Source organism: Bidens hawaiensis, unplaced genomic scaffold, assembly GCF_021521415.1.
Source record: "Bidens hawaiensis isolate Kalapana, Puna unplaced genomic scaffold, B.hawaiensis_p1.1 tig00017496_1, whole genome shotgun sequence".
In the NCBI taxonomy this organism is placed as follows: Eukaryota; Viridiplantae; Streptophyta; class Magnoliopsida; order Asterales; family Asteraceae; genus Bidens; species Bidens hawaiensis.
The window spans coordinates 348,942-363,245 of NW_027492651.1; the positions used below are offsets into that span (position 1 = coordinate 348,942).

The 14,304-nt window shown below is 35.4% G+C and overlaps 4 protein-coding genes across 5 annotated transcripts; 3 read left to right on the plus strand and 1 right to left on the minus strand.

Annotated features, from left to right (window-relative positions):
• LOC143554099 (cyclin-U1-1-like) lies at positions 1 to 935 on the plus strand. The gene is made up of 2 exons (XM_077043955.1): positions 1 to 414; positions 626 to 935. Exons 1-2 carry the CDS (start codon positions 29 to 31, stop codon positions 909 to 911), a joined length of 672 nt encoding a protein of 223 aa, XP_076900070.1. The 5' UTR covers positions 1 to 28; the 3' UTR covers positions 912 to 935.
• Positions 934 to 4,325, minus strand: LOC143554098 (APO protein 1, chloroplastic-like). Of its 2 annotated transcripts, none has more exons than XM_077043954.1 (3): positions 4,206 to 4,325; positions 3,258 to 3,619; positions 934 to 1,851 (listed from the first exon to the last, which is right to left on the minus strand). In XM_077043954.1, exons 1-3 carry the CDS (start codon positions 4,311 to 4,313, stop codon positions 1,026 to 1,028), a joined length of 1,296 nt encoding a protein of 431 aa, XP_076900069.1. In that variant the 5' UTR covers positions 4,314 to 4,325; the 3' UTR covers positions 934 to 1,025. The 2 variants fall into 2 exon arrangements, with proteins under 2 accessions (XP_076900069.1, XP_076900068.1); XM_077043953.1 differs by having other exon boundaries at positions 3,258 to 3,625.
• Positions 4,326 to 6,796: 2,471 nt separating this feature from the next.
• Positions 6,797 to 9,343, plus strand: LOC143554089 (peroxisome biogenesis protein 22-like). The gene is made up of 8 exons (XM_077043945.1): positions 6,797 to 6,892; positions 7,097 to 7,279; positions 7,364 to 7,411; positions 8,225 to 8,281; positions 8,362 to 8,463; positions 8,544 to 8,609; positions 8,753 to 8,854; positions 9,090 to 9,343. Exons 1-8 carry the CDS (start codon positions 6,797 to 6,799, stop codon positions 9,186 to 9,188), a joined length of 753 nt encoding a protein of 250 aa, XP_076900060.1. The 3' UTR covers positions 9,189 to 9,343.
• A 2,508-nt stretch (positions 9,344 to 11,851) lies between these two features.
• On the plus strand, positions 11,852 to 14,293 carry LOC143554112 (uncharacterized). The gene is made up of 4 exons (XM_077043966.1): positions 11,852 to 12,090; positions 12,274 to 12,589; positions 13,053 to 13,574; positions 14,189 to 14,293. The coding sequence occupies exons 1-4, from the start codon at positions 11,852 to 11,854 to the stop codon at positions 14,291 to 14,293; spliced, it is 1,182 nt and encodes a 393-aa protein (XP_076900081.1).
• The last annotated feature ends 11 nt before the right edge of the window (positions 14,294 to 14,304 follow it).

A 14,304-nucleotide genomic window follows, 5' to 3' on the forward strand; every position in this document is an offset into this window, starting at 1 on the left:
GCTTCTCAACCCCACAAATGCATCCTAAATGTTAGCCATCGCAGATGCCGACCAGAACCCGCTCCCGGAGAAGACCGAGCCGGATGCCACCACCCCACGAGTCCTGTCAATCTTATCTTTAGTTATGGAAAGACTGGTGGACCGCAACGAGATGTTGAGTTTAAGTGGCAGCCGTGGGTGGCTGGGCAAGAGCTTGGAGGTGTTTCACGGCATTAGACCGCCAGCAATCACCATACCCAAGTATCTAGACCGGATATACAAGTATACCAATTGTAGCCCTGCGTGCTTCGTGGTCGGATATATTTATATAGACCGGTTGGTTCACAGACACCCGGGTTCATTGGTGGTGTCACTTAGTGTTCATAGACTTCTTGTTACAAGTATTATGTTGGCTGCCAAGATTCTAGATGATGAGTATATCTTCCTCTCTCACATGGATTTTATTACTTTTTTTATTAAGAATACATACACAAATGGTCCATGCGGTATGTTCAGAATTCAGTTTTGGTCATTTTATATAAAATCTAGAGTCTAAATATACCGCATGGACCATTTATGTAATTCTTTCTTTTTTCTCATATCTCCTTTCGATTTTAATGTTATCTGACTCTTTTATTTCAAACAGGCATTACAACAATGCGTTTTATGCTCGGGTTGGGGGAGTAACGAATGCCGAGTTAAACCGTCTTGAAGTAGAGTTCCTTTTCATGTTAGATTTTGATCTTACAGTTACCTCTCGGGTTTTTGAGAGCTATTGTTTGTATCTAGAGCGGGAAATGATAATGTGGAACGGTACAAAGTCAAATAACGAAAGCATGACCCGTACAAACACCATCGAAGACATTGCGGAAATTTCAGTAGAAGACATGGAAAGTTTTTCTTCATCTCTCTCCAATGGTGTACTTGCCTGAAAACTTATGTTTATATATTGTAACGTTGAAAATACAACAAAAAATGTGACTATATCCATGGAATTTTAATGTATTCTTTTGTTGAAAATATTTTCCATGTATTTAAATAACTTATTAAGCAACTAACCGAGACTCGTCACCATCGGGGACAACAATATCGAGCCTCATCATCGGTATATACTTGTGAGGAACAGGAGCCCCGGCTTGAACACAAATTTCAACCACGATCGGGGCCTTCCCGTAAAACCGTTTAAGCGAACTTTTTAATGGTGGCCCATTCGGATCCTGAACATGCCACACGTAATTTGGCGGGAAAACCTCCTCCACCGTGGCATCTTGCCACCCGTGCTTCCCGTCTCTCCATTGGTGTTTAAACTCTCCACAAAGCTTAGCATCGTGGCCCCATGGGCCCACGTGGACCTCGGGGCAGTACCCACACGCCTTCACCGTGTACTTCCTCATAAGCTTGGTCACACCCCATCTCACTTTCTCATATGCGCTCAATGTTGACTGCGCGATGCTGACCACGTCTGAGTCAACTGGGGCCGGGAACCGTTCACGGGCCCGGTGCGTGTCCAGTTCCAAAACCTCACCAGAACATGTCGGCGCCGATGGGACCAGGATTCCACCTCGATCTATTATTTTCTTTCCTAACATTCGGATTGGTTGGGTTCGTCTCCGTGAAGGGTATTGTGGTAATTCAACACCGGCTTGAATGCAAAGCTCTACAATAGCTGGGATTCGGTCATAGTTGAACCGTGTTTCGTGTTTGATACGGGTGCCAAACGGGTCATATTGATGGTATGACTCGATAGGGAGAAGTACATCGTCAATTGACCCTTTTACCCATAAGTGGAAGCTTCTACGGTCTGCACCGTTTGGACCATGACAGTTTTGAATGTCGTGGCCCGTTTGCCCCACGTGAACCTCTGAGCACTCGCTGCATAAGAATTAAGAACAAGTTGTAAGTGAAAGAAAAATTGAAATCGAAATTTAGAGCTGATGGAAATGGGTCAAGTAACGTGCCAGATGGGTTCAAGTGAAAATATGACAACTTTGGTGGGTGAAAATGGGTCGGGTTATTATGCAATATATAATAAACAACTAGACTTTCTATCCGGCGCGTTGCACTGGGGCAGTTGGCAAAACCCCAGCATTGAAACGCGGGCGTTGGTAAAAACCCGAGCATTACGACGATGAGTTGACACAAATTCAGTCAATACCAACTTAAGATATCAGAATTAAAACAAAAGGGTCGGTAAAACCTGAGCGTTGCGGTGGTGAGTCGGTAAAACCTGAGCGTTGTTGGTCTCGGGATTTGTGGTGGTAAGTCGACACAAATTTAATTTGTTTCAATTATGCTCGTTACGATACTGGAACTACGAAACAAAATAAAAATACAAAAAAAAAAAAAACTTTGTCCAATATCGGACCGTCACTTGGATCAATAAGATGCTAGCGTCGCCAAACTTTCAAATTATATATATTAGATAATTCGACTGGTTAGCAAAAAAACGTGACACAAATAAATATTTAGCAAAAAAATATTAATATACACACATATAAAAATGAAATCTTACAAAAAGATAATTAGGTTACACCAAACACAAAGAGCCTTTGTGAATCTTATGTAGAAGAGGAATTAACACTTATGGTCATGTAGTTTGACAAACGTAATGAATTTGATACCTAAGTATGAAAAACTACACCAGTTCTCAATGTGGTTTGAATTGTTTGTGAACTGTTCGGCAAAAAGTTTGTTTTATTTAATAAACATGAACACACGAACATAAAGGGGCTAGTTTTTGTCCATTTATGTTCGTTAAATTACATGTGCGCGCGCGAAAATGGTTATATTCTTAATGAACAAAAAAGTTTGTTCGGTTCAAGTTAAATGAACGAGCACAAACATGCCCCTGTTCGTGCTCATTCGGATTGTTTATAGGTCTACAAATTTGGTCCTTTTAAAAGGGTAAAATGGTCATTTTGAACATAACAAACAAACCTTTTAAACTTCCATCCAAATTAAGGACCAATTCCATGACAAAGTTCAAATCACAGGAAGCACTGGTCTAACCTCTTATACTTGGAGACTAATCATAACTTCTCGAAAACCACAGATCAGTTTTGCAATTGGAGTAATCTTGTATACATAGTTCTCAAGCAATAAAATTAATGTGTTTTGACGAAACTTTTTTCAAAATATAAAAGAATCAAGATAGAAGTTATGTGCTATTTAATTTGAAGCCTCAAATCGAAAATTAAATAGTTAAAACAGCCTATGCATATTTTTCTAACTGTTGAACACAAAAATCAAGATAATATTAATATTGTTTATTATAATACCTGCAAGCATAAACCGGGATGACATGAAGAAGTTGTGAAAGTCCTTTGATCAATATTTTCCAAGCATCAAGAACTTCATAAGCAACAGGAATGAGTTCAGGAACAAGTAGCCCGTTTTTTGGAGGCTCGAGTCGCTTCTCGATTCCCATTTCTGCAAGCTTTTTGTCGGCTCTTGAAGCATCCAATATCTTCTTTAGAGGCATTGGATACGGTTTCTTCTTATTCTTAGGTAATATGGGAGGGAGATCCGTATTTTGCGGGCGGGTTAACCTTTTGTTTCTGTAACGCCTGTTGCTAGCAGGTGCCTGACAAGCAAAAATGGAGGTTTTTGATGCTTGTGGCGTATGTCGTTCTTGTGTGTACTGCAACTAAACAACATGTGTTAAGTTCATAAACAAACAAAACGAGCATACATTAATGTGAATAATAAAAATCAGCATTGACCATTAAACATAATCATCAAAATTGAATATAATTTAAGTCCTTGATATAATTATCTAAAAAAAACTTGGCATAATAACCTAAAAGTTAAAAAATATAAAGAACCTATGATGATCAAATTAAATGAGAGAACATTAACGAACACATCACCGAATGTTCACAAACACAACCTCTATTCATGTTTGTTCATTCAATTAACCGAATGGAACTCCTTGTTCATGTCTGTTCATTTATTAAACGAATGAACATAAACGAACTTCCAGCCTAATGGTGTCCTGAATGTTTGGTTCGTCTACAGCCCTACTTAAGAAGGATACTTAATTATTTTTAGAATTTTAATTCACGAAAAACTGTTATACGCATATAAATATAATTCACAAATATTTATTGCCTCATATAACATACAAAGATGGACAAGGCTTAATCATCATGGTCAACTGATGTCGACACCAATATTCAAAAGTTAACTGAAAAATGAAGGCGAATTAGAAAAACAACAGTGAGTACCTGGTGACATCTATCAAAGAAGAGGGAAGAAATTCTATCATTGGTGCGTGTGGAAAATGATCCCAGAATTGTTGCGGATGGACCGCCTAAGCTTAGAACATGCTCCATTTTTATCACGAATCTTCGTTGTATATAGAAAAAGAAAGGAACTCAGAACTCATACATGGTATGTAAAAGTAAATGTCAACAATCTGTGAGCAGCTATTGCATCATATTTAAAAGGATATGATTTATTATTGTAACTATACTCATTCTAATAGCTGCTATTTATTTAATAATAAGCGAAATAAAACCCTAGAAAAGAAAATGGGCATTTGCAGCATATATATATATATATATATATATATATATAATGACTAGGGTATTTCAGGTTCAGCTTCTAATAAACAATCATATATCATTATAATAATATTGACTTTATCTTGTTATAAAAAAGCTTCTAATTGAATTAGTTCAGCTATAGTAACCAGGATATATAGACAGCAGGTTAAATGAAACCAAATAATATATGATATTAAGTCGAATCAGTAACAGCAAAGTTAGAAATTACAAGGATTCAGGACTTACTCCAACGGAAATCAAAGTTTGAGAAAGAGTCGCCAGAATAACGAATACGCCGGCGGTATATGGGATTTTATTTTTCCAGGTTGAGCTAGTGTTTAGCGGAGGTGCAAGCTTTACGCTGTGTTACAGAGTTCAACAAAGGAATGGAAAGGGAGAGTGAGAAAGAAAGGGTTGTGTTTGGCCAGGCTTTTATTTATATTTTTATATTTTAAAATAGTTTAGAGTTTATTTTTTATTATTTGATAAGAGTTTGAATTATCTTATATTTTACAAGTTGATAATAAGTTGTTAAATTTATTATTTTTTAATTTGTTACAGTAATAAGTTGCTTCAATAATTATTGATACACCACCTGCAACATCCGGCCCCTCGCATCACCAATATTGTCCGTTTTACCCACGAAGAGTTCACGGATTTGTTTTTGGTTGCCCATGTGAAGACTTCCCAGGAGGTCACCCATCCTGCTACTACTCTCACATGAGCACACTTAATTGTGGAGCTCTCCTCTCGTCCACTACCGTTAAGCCCAAAACGCGTTGGTGATTTAAGAGGCAGGACATTTACTTATGAATCAATGATCTCTTGTCCACGGCTAATGTGGGATTTGCCTAGGGTGTTACACCACCATTTAAGGACAAATGAGTAACTTACACACTTACACAATTAAACTTCTTCATATAAGCTAAAAAACCATATTTAGATAAGCTTCTTCAAATTAGCTTATAAGCATAAGCTTAAAAAGCTAAACCAAAAGGCAAATTAAACTTATTTTGTAAAAAAAAAGCAAAAAATACTATAAGCTAGGTTAAAAAAGCAATGCCAAACACCCCCTAGTTTTTATTTTTTTAGGGAAAGACAATGGTGTATTTCAGTGTTTCATTAAAGGGGATAAAAGAAAGAAAAGAAAGGGATGGGTAAATTGTTTCATTCAAGGAATTGGATGGAAAAGAAAGGATAAGAAAATGAAGATAAGAAAGGGAAAGGGAAAGGGAAAGGGAAAGAAAAGGAAAGGAATGGAATTTTTTTTTTCTTTTACAATCATTTGTTAAGTAAACTCGGGAACACAACGAATGTCAATAATGAATGCGACTCAAACCCAGAATCTTTAGGTGTGAGGTACGAGTTGCTTAATTAAACCTAAACTAAAATCAAAGTTGTTTTTATTAAGGTAAATTTTTCAAAATAGCATAATTGACTAAAATTTTCCGAAGATAGCCTGGAAATTTTCCTCAAAATAGCCTATTTTTTCCGTCGGATCCGACAGAATTTCAACACCATCAGACGGAATTTTTGGACCTTTAAATCGTGCCACGTGTCAACGTATTAATGGATCCGACGGAATTTTAGTGGGTTCGACGCAATTCTTCATCTTCTACATCTCAAACCCTAAACCTCCATAACCAATCTCCATCTTTCTTATTTATCCACAAAATCAAGCAAATCAATAATGTAAATCGCTTAGTTTTTTTGAGGAGAACACAGTCATAATGCTATAGAACTCAAAATCAAAAACCCCTCAAATTGAAAAATCTAGGGTTCGTCGGACAAATTAAACAGTCGAATCTGACGGAAGCATGAAATGAACCGCCAAATCTGGTTGTTTATTACTACGTCGGTTTATTTCATTAATCTGTCAGACAAAACCGTAAACCATTGGTTCCGACAGAATAGTATGCTTCGTGACGTGTCCTGATATGGACACTAATCTGTCGGATTAGGAACCATTTTTCCGTCGGATCCAACAAAAATTTTAGGCTAGTTTTGAAATTTTGGTTGACCTTAGTCAAAATAGGCTGCTTTAAAAAAATTCCCTTTTTAGTTTTTATTAAAGGGTTAAAGTTGTTGCTTCACCAAAGTGGTTGGTATCTGAAAAGTATAAAACATAGTTCCTGTTTTTGTTCAAATTTCTATTCTATTTATTTTCTTCGTGCACTTTCTATCACATTATCCATCACAATTCTTCGTCATATACCTATGAAACCCTTGACAGCTTAACATTTATTTTGGCTTCAAGTAGTTGGTTGGCCATGGCTGATCACTCAAAAACCATCAATTTGCTACAGCTTATTAAGCGAATTGGGGCTTATCTTTCCACCAAGATTTCTAAACTCTTCGTTACCCAGGTTCCAATCTTCTAATTTTACTCAATTACGGTTTAATTTAGTTGTTTTTAGAATAAAGATAGAATTTTTAGAATATCTCATTTGGGTGTATTCAATTAGGTTTTATCAAGCCTTGCTTATAAACTGAAATTAAATATATTATTAATTTATTATGCCAAATTATTAAAACCCATAATCTCATTGCAAATCAAAATCTGGTTTCAGGATTTTGGATCTGTTTGGGCTATAGCAGGATTTGCTGTTGCAGTCATTTATACATGGAGAGCATTAAGAAGTCAACCTAAAAGTCAACCTGGCACTTCTGGATTCACTATTCAACCCAATGAAAATTTGTTACCTTCTGCTCAAGATGTAACACCAAATGATGGGTTCTTACAACCTGCAAATGTAAATTCAAATTTAATAAACTAAATTTGATTTTTCGTTTTGTTTTCGTATGCTAATATGCTGTTTTTATTTTTATTGCTGCAGCTTGCTTTGGGACACATGGTCAGGCAGAAATTAAGTGATGGAAGAAAGGTGTGATTTTTAAATTACTACTTTATTCTTTTGCAAGTTTAGGCTTGTAAACGAACCGAACGAGCACAAACGGACCATGTTTGTTTGTCTGTTTAACCTTAACCGAACAAACGGTCGAACACGAACAACTAATGAACGGGTTTTCTTATTAGTGTTTGTCCGTTAGGAAAATGAAGATGCTCATGTCCATTTATGTTTGTTCGTTAACAGTATAAACAACTAAACGAGGGGTTCACGAATGAAACATAACTGAGCTAAAAATTTATTAATATTAGACCCGGTTGTAATGGACCAAAAATTTAATGAATATATGAACAAACGGACTTAAAACAAATGCAAACTAGCGAACATAAACGATTTTAAATGAACAGACTTAAACGAATGTTCACGGATATAAGTTAACGAATGTGGCATGCGATAATGTTCGCTCCTTTAACTAAATGAACTGAATTTTTTGCTCATGTTTGTTCGCTTATTAAACAAAACGAACTTCTCGCAAAATGGTGCATGAGTTGTTCACTGAACGTTTGGTTCGTTTACTAGCAAGTTTTCTTACTTACGTTTAGTAACTTCGGTCATGTTTTGGAATTTTTATAATTTTGTCATCATGGGCATTTTGGACATTTACTTAATGTTTAAACATTTTCATTGAACTACTTACCAAGCCAAATGTCGCAATTTTTTGTATGAAAAGAGGGAGTGTGGTAAAAAGGTTAAATTAATAATTTTCGTTCAAGCTTGTAAGTAATTTACTTAAAGATTCTTAAGATTACAAAACATTATGTTTTTCATAATTTAATGAATCTTGTGCAGGTAACTTGTCGGTTGCTTGGTGTTATATTGGAGGAAAACACTCCCGAAGAGCTTCAGGTTGTGACAATTTATATTTTCTGCATATGTTAATATCTGAATAAAATTATCTTATTTCTAATTTTCATCATATCTGGCAGAATCAAGCAACTGTGAAGTCTTCTGTATTGGAAGTTGTATTGGAGATGACAAAATATTGTGACCTTTATCTCATGGAGAGAGTTCTTGATGATGAAAGCCAAGTATGCATGATCTCATACTTCCATTTATAGAATCTTATAAAACAACTTTTTTAAAAATTTTGGAAATTATGTTTCTGTAGACGAGGGTTTTAACGGCTTTGGAAAATGCCGGGATTTTTGCGTCTGGTGGCTTGGTTAAGGACAAGGTAATAATAGATAATTACTTATTAGAGAATAGAGAGAGAAAGTTTGTTTGGGTGGTGATAGTTAGAACTCTAACCTGTTACCAGTAAACTTATGGGACCCACGAATACTTTGCTAATAATTTTTTTTTATTATGTAATTGTAGGTACTATTTTGTAGTACAGAGAATGGGAGAACATCGTTTGTTAGGCAGTTGGAACCAGATTGGCATATAGACTCAAATCCGGAAATCACTTCTCAGTTGGCGGTATTTATAATTAACTAATAAATATTGTTAATAACTGTATGAGACTATATTTATTTTGGAGATAAAAAGGCCGCAACATCTGCATCTAATAACTGTATGAGACTACAATTTTGTTGTTTCAATAAAAAGGCCACACTTGTATTCTCTAAAAATACACACACGTGTACATGTATACATAATGCTACTAATACATGCTGATATTTATCTTGTTTTTTTTGTTTTTTTTTTATTACAGAGGTTTATCAGACACCAGCTTCACATTTCAACAAAAGCGGAAAGAATTTCTTCAAATGTTCACAGTTCTTCATCATTAGAACAGTTTTTCACAGTTTGACTTCTTAAAAGGTCAACACAACAGCAGTCTCTTGTCTTGTATAATGAGCTTATATGATATGATGAATCTGGTCTCAAGAGATTTATGTAACTTAAACCGGTTCTTCATTCTCGTGTCTAGCCTGTAATGTCTTAGGTAGTTTTTTTTGTTAAACAGAGAAAAATAACATGGTACATAACTTGATCAAATGAATGTATTTCTCAGATATTTTGATGTTTCCGGATTCCAAAAAACTATTAGATGATGTTTTAAAACTACTCATGTTCATCTTTTAATTTTTACTTTGTATTTTTTGAGATTTGTTAAACAAAGAAAAAGCTAATGAACATTGGGAAGAAGAAAAGCTAATGCCTAGACTTGGACGACTTCTTCGCTAGGGGTGGACGCAACTGCCTTCCCCTTATTATGTATTTCATAGATTCTTATCTCTGCATTTGTTGTCTACGTCATCTGGCCGGCACTAAGAACGTTGTGATGTAGTAAAGAAGTTAACATAGTGATGTGTCTACCTTAAACATGAACATGCACCTAGTGTTTCACATTGCAGGAACATGGTCAATGTAGACGCTTGGATCTATGGTTTCACAAAGAGATATAAACCTGTGTTGACAATTTTCATCGACTAGGGTTATATGCCAACGGCGACTTAAAATAGGGGGACTCTGACATTCTTAACTTGTTTTGGTCTCGGTGTCGTCCCAGGTATTGAGAAATTGACAAAAGGATCTTGGTAGTAATGCACCTTTTTTTTTGTCTCGGTGTAGTCTCAAAATTTGTTTAACATAACGGAACTCAAAATTATGTTAAACAAAAGTATTTTTTAAAAAAATAATCAAACAAAAGAAGTTATTTTATAAATGTTTCTTTTATTAATATGATAAAAGTAACAGGATCACTAAATTTGATAAAAATAACATACTAGTGTCTTCTTAAACGGGAATTAAATAAATGCATTAGCATTTTTATAAAAACTTAAAAGTCTAGTAAATAAGTAATTGCTACGTTAAAGGTACCGGAATGAGAATAGTTTAATGCATTCTAAAGAACTTTTCTGTTTATTTATATTTAGTCAACGGTCTCCAATGATGTTGACTTTCTATATCATGGCATTAGGTTATACGTTATAACTTATAACCCGGTTTATTAAACAGGTTAAATAAACAAAAAATTAAATAGTTAATAAATGAGACACTTTTCAAATGTCCGATTGTGTATGTTCAAAACATGTGATGTTATCCAAGTTTATAAATATGCATGCAGTTGATCCATTTATAAGCAAGATAGAGACAATATTAAAATTAAGTTTTTCACACAAAGCAATGATTGTTCTTTGGCAAACACTCACTAAGGCAATTTCACTACCCGAATCATAAGGGGTGGTGTTCCCAAACTACACGACCTAAGTGGAACAAGTACTAGAAGTGTGTTCGACTGATTCAATATCGATTGAATCTTGAGAAGAGGATTGTGGGTTGGGGTACACAAAGGTGCCCCCTTTAACCTAAAAGTTAGATTTTTAGATGGATTTTAGGTGATATGGAATTAAAGCATGTTCATAATCGTATAACCATGAATATTACTCTTAATTTAATTATTTCATGTGTAGTGATACCCCAGCAAACTTATTCATTTACTTGTAACGCAACACATCACAACATAAATGGGGATATATATAGAAACAATAGACCGTTAGCTGGTGAGAAGATAATATGAAAATGCAAATGGAGATTGCCAAAAGCTTTTAAGCTCAAATTAGAAGAAAAATCTTCAGTCCAGTAACAAGTATCAATAAAAATAATGATTTTTAAGCCTCATAACGCTTCAACGATGATTTTTAAGTCTAAAACCACAAAAATGACAATATCCATGTTTAGATATACCGTTTAATTATAAATTGTTTATTGGATTACATCGAAACAGAAGGCAAGCGGGCAACAAGCTGCGCCGCTACCCCTTTTTGAATCGCAAAACCCAATCTTTTAAAAACTGTATTTGCTGATCTTGGAGTCATAACATTACTATGCATGACCCGCTGTTTAGATGTGTTTGATTAATTACCTACTTTTACTGTTTAGATGTGTTTGATTAATTACCTACTTTTACATAGTTTATTTCTCTCTCATATAGCTATGTTTTTATAGATTCAATCAAATTGTTTAAATCAAAAGCTAAAAACATCATAACCTCTTACATATCACATATCTAACACATTGTTATTTACCTGATTTCGTTGGTTGGCAGGGTATTAGTGAATTCTCGAAGTTTCCCGTCAACTCACAACCTTTGACTTCGGTTAACTATTCTTCTATACCTTCAAATGTACTTCAAAGCATGTTCTCAAACTCTTCACTTACACTCCATAACTTGACACCCTAAATCAACACTTAACTCCATTTTGTCAGCATCTAAATCTTGGCACCATGAACATTTCTCATTCATTTCCTAAAACCCAATTAAATTCTAAACTTGTAAACCTCATTTTCATATCTTCATCTCTTGGTTTGATCATTTACCTCTTCTTCTCATCATTTTTCCTTCTTCCAAACACCCAACTCTTGTTCCAAACCCGCACTCAGTTCTCGTATCCAACCTCCATCAACCACATTGTGTTCGGGATCTCGTCCAACGCCAAGTCATGGCCCGAAAGAAAAGAATACGTTACAATGTGGTGGAAGCCGGATCAAATGCGCGGTTGTGTATTTCTTGATGTTCCATTGAATAGTAGTAGTAATAATAATAATAATAATACCGCCGTCCCTTCTGATGATTCACTTCTCCCGCCGGTTTGTATCTCTGGTGACACTTCGCGGTTTCGTTACACATGGCGCGGTGGTCCCCGATCAGCCATTCGAGTCGCCCGGGTCGTATCAGAAACGGTAGCATTAAATCATACAAATGTCAGGTGAGTTAATGAGTACATTATTAATTTATGTTTAAAATGCCTAGTGATGGAGAGAATGTCTTTTAATCATTCAAACGAGGTTCGAGTCTCATAAAGTAAAAAAAAGTATGTATAAAGATGTATAAGTTTAAAATCTTTAGTGATTGATAATTTTGTTACTATAATGTCTATATATATGTTTAGATGGTTTGTGTTTGGAGACGATGATACGTTATTTTTCGTGGAGAATTTGGTGAAGACGTTGTCGAAATATGATCATGAACTGCCGTATTTTATTGGGACAAACTCGGAGAGCTTTGATCAGAACAAATTGCTCTCGTTTTCAATGGCGTTTGGTGGAGCTGGATTCGCGATCAGTTATCCGCTAGCTAAAACGTTGGCGAAGGTGCTGGATTCGTGTTTGGAAAGATATCCGCATTTGTATGGAGGTGATGAAAGGATTTGGTCGTGTTTGGCTGAACTTGGAGTTGGGATTACTAGAGAAGCTGGTTTTCATCAGGTAACAGTTTCTAACACCTTGCTTTACCCTTTGCTCGAGCTACGTTCTTCGATGCTTGAAACAATGTTCTTCAATTCGAGGCTGACTCGTCGAAAACTTGAAATGAGCTAGAATTGAGCCAGACTCGAGCCTAACAGTAAGCTTGTTTAATAAACGGGTATGCGCTTAACTATCAAGCTCGAGGCGACTCATGAGCTTATTATACGTTTTATAATAACTATTATTTTGTATAAGAATATAATAAAAAAAGCTAAATCTTATATATTAGTTTATATATTAAACTTACAATAAAATTTGTATAAAGCAATTAAAGATTAATTAATTATTTAATAAATAATAAATTAATCAAGGAAGAGCCGAACTCGAGCGTGAAAAACTACTAAAAATAAAGGACGAACTACATTGGCCCAATTAAAAGTCCAATAACTCTTGAATCGGCTTAGTGACAAAATTCTTGTTTCAGATGGATCTAGCAGGGGATCCGTTCGGCCTATTGGCGGCTCATCCAATGGCACCATCAGTAACTCTTCACCATACCGACTACTTAGACCCAATTTTCCCTAACATGACAAATCGAGACGCGATCCGCCATTTATACAAAGCTGCCGAACTAGATCCTCACCGGATCTTACAACAAACAGTTTGCTACGACCGTTGGTTTCAATGGACAATTTCAATCTCATGGGGATACGCGGTTGAGGTGTTTGGAAAACATGTGTTCTTGCCAGACGTGCTTCGTGTCCCGACAACATTTAGGCCATGGAGAAAAGGTAACGTGTTTAGTTTTGACACGAGGGAACATGATGAAGATCCTTGTAGAAGACCAGTAGTGTTTCATATGAACACAACAGTACTTGATGGAGATGAGACCATAAGCATTTATAAAGCAATGACAAAGGGGAATTGTGCATCTAATGTTGGGTCTCCAAGGGAAATTGAAATGATCAAAGTGCATGCCCAAAAAATGAACCTAGGCATGAAACAGGTAAGTAGGTAACACAAGCTTGCTTATTGAGTTATTGTTCATTATAGATTTAAGTGTTAAACGTGTCCAACACCAAATCAGATTGAAGGCTCCTAATATCTCGGAGAATATTTAATATAATAATTAGTTTATTATTATAAGATACGTTAGTCTTATTTTATTTAATCCTATTTGTTTTGGATTCAAATTCTGTATTTGAGTTAGCATAGGATTAGCAACCGTGGGTTTATTAGACCATTGGTTCAATGTGTTAGTTAATTATTAAGTTTTTCTCGTTTGTCGTTTTCTTAATAAAAGAGTCGTAGAAGTTCTACAAATCTTGTGTTCGTGTTCTTGATTCACCTGCTTAAAGTTTAACATTAATTAAGTGCTTCAATTTATAAATAGGCATGTTAATAAATCGTTGATCCAACCAACGTAACACGAGTGGTTTAGTTTGTTATATCTTAAACCATAATTAAGAGTTCGAACTGAAATTTTCATTGAATCTAGCTGAACCGAACCTTAAACACCCTTGCTAATATATATACGTTTGTAAAATTGCACAAAATAGTTGAGTATTATATATACAAGAATTTCTAAAAATGTAACTATATGTTTTTTCTTGTAAACAGTTGCTGACGCCAAGACGACAGTGTTGTGATGTACTACCATCATCACGACGTGAAAAGCTGGAAATCGGCATAAGGGAGTGTCATGAAGATGAAGTGATTCGGTAGCATCCATTTAA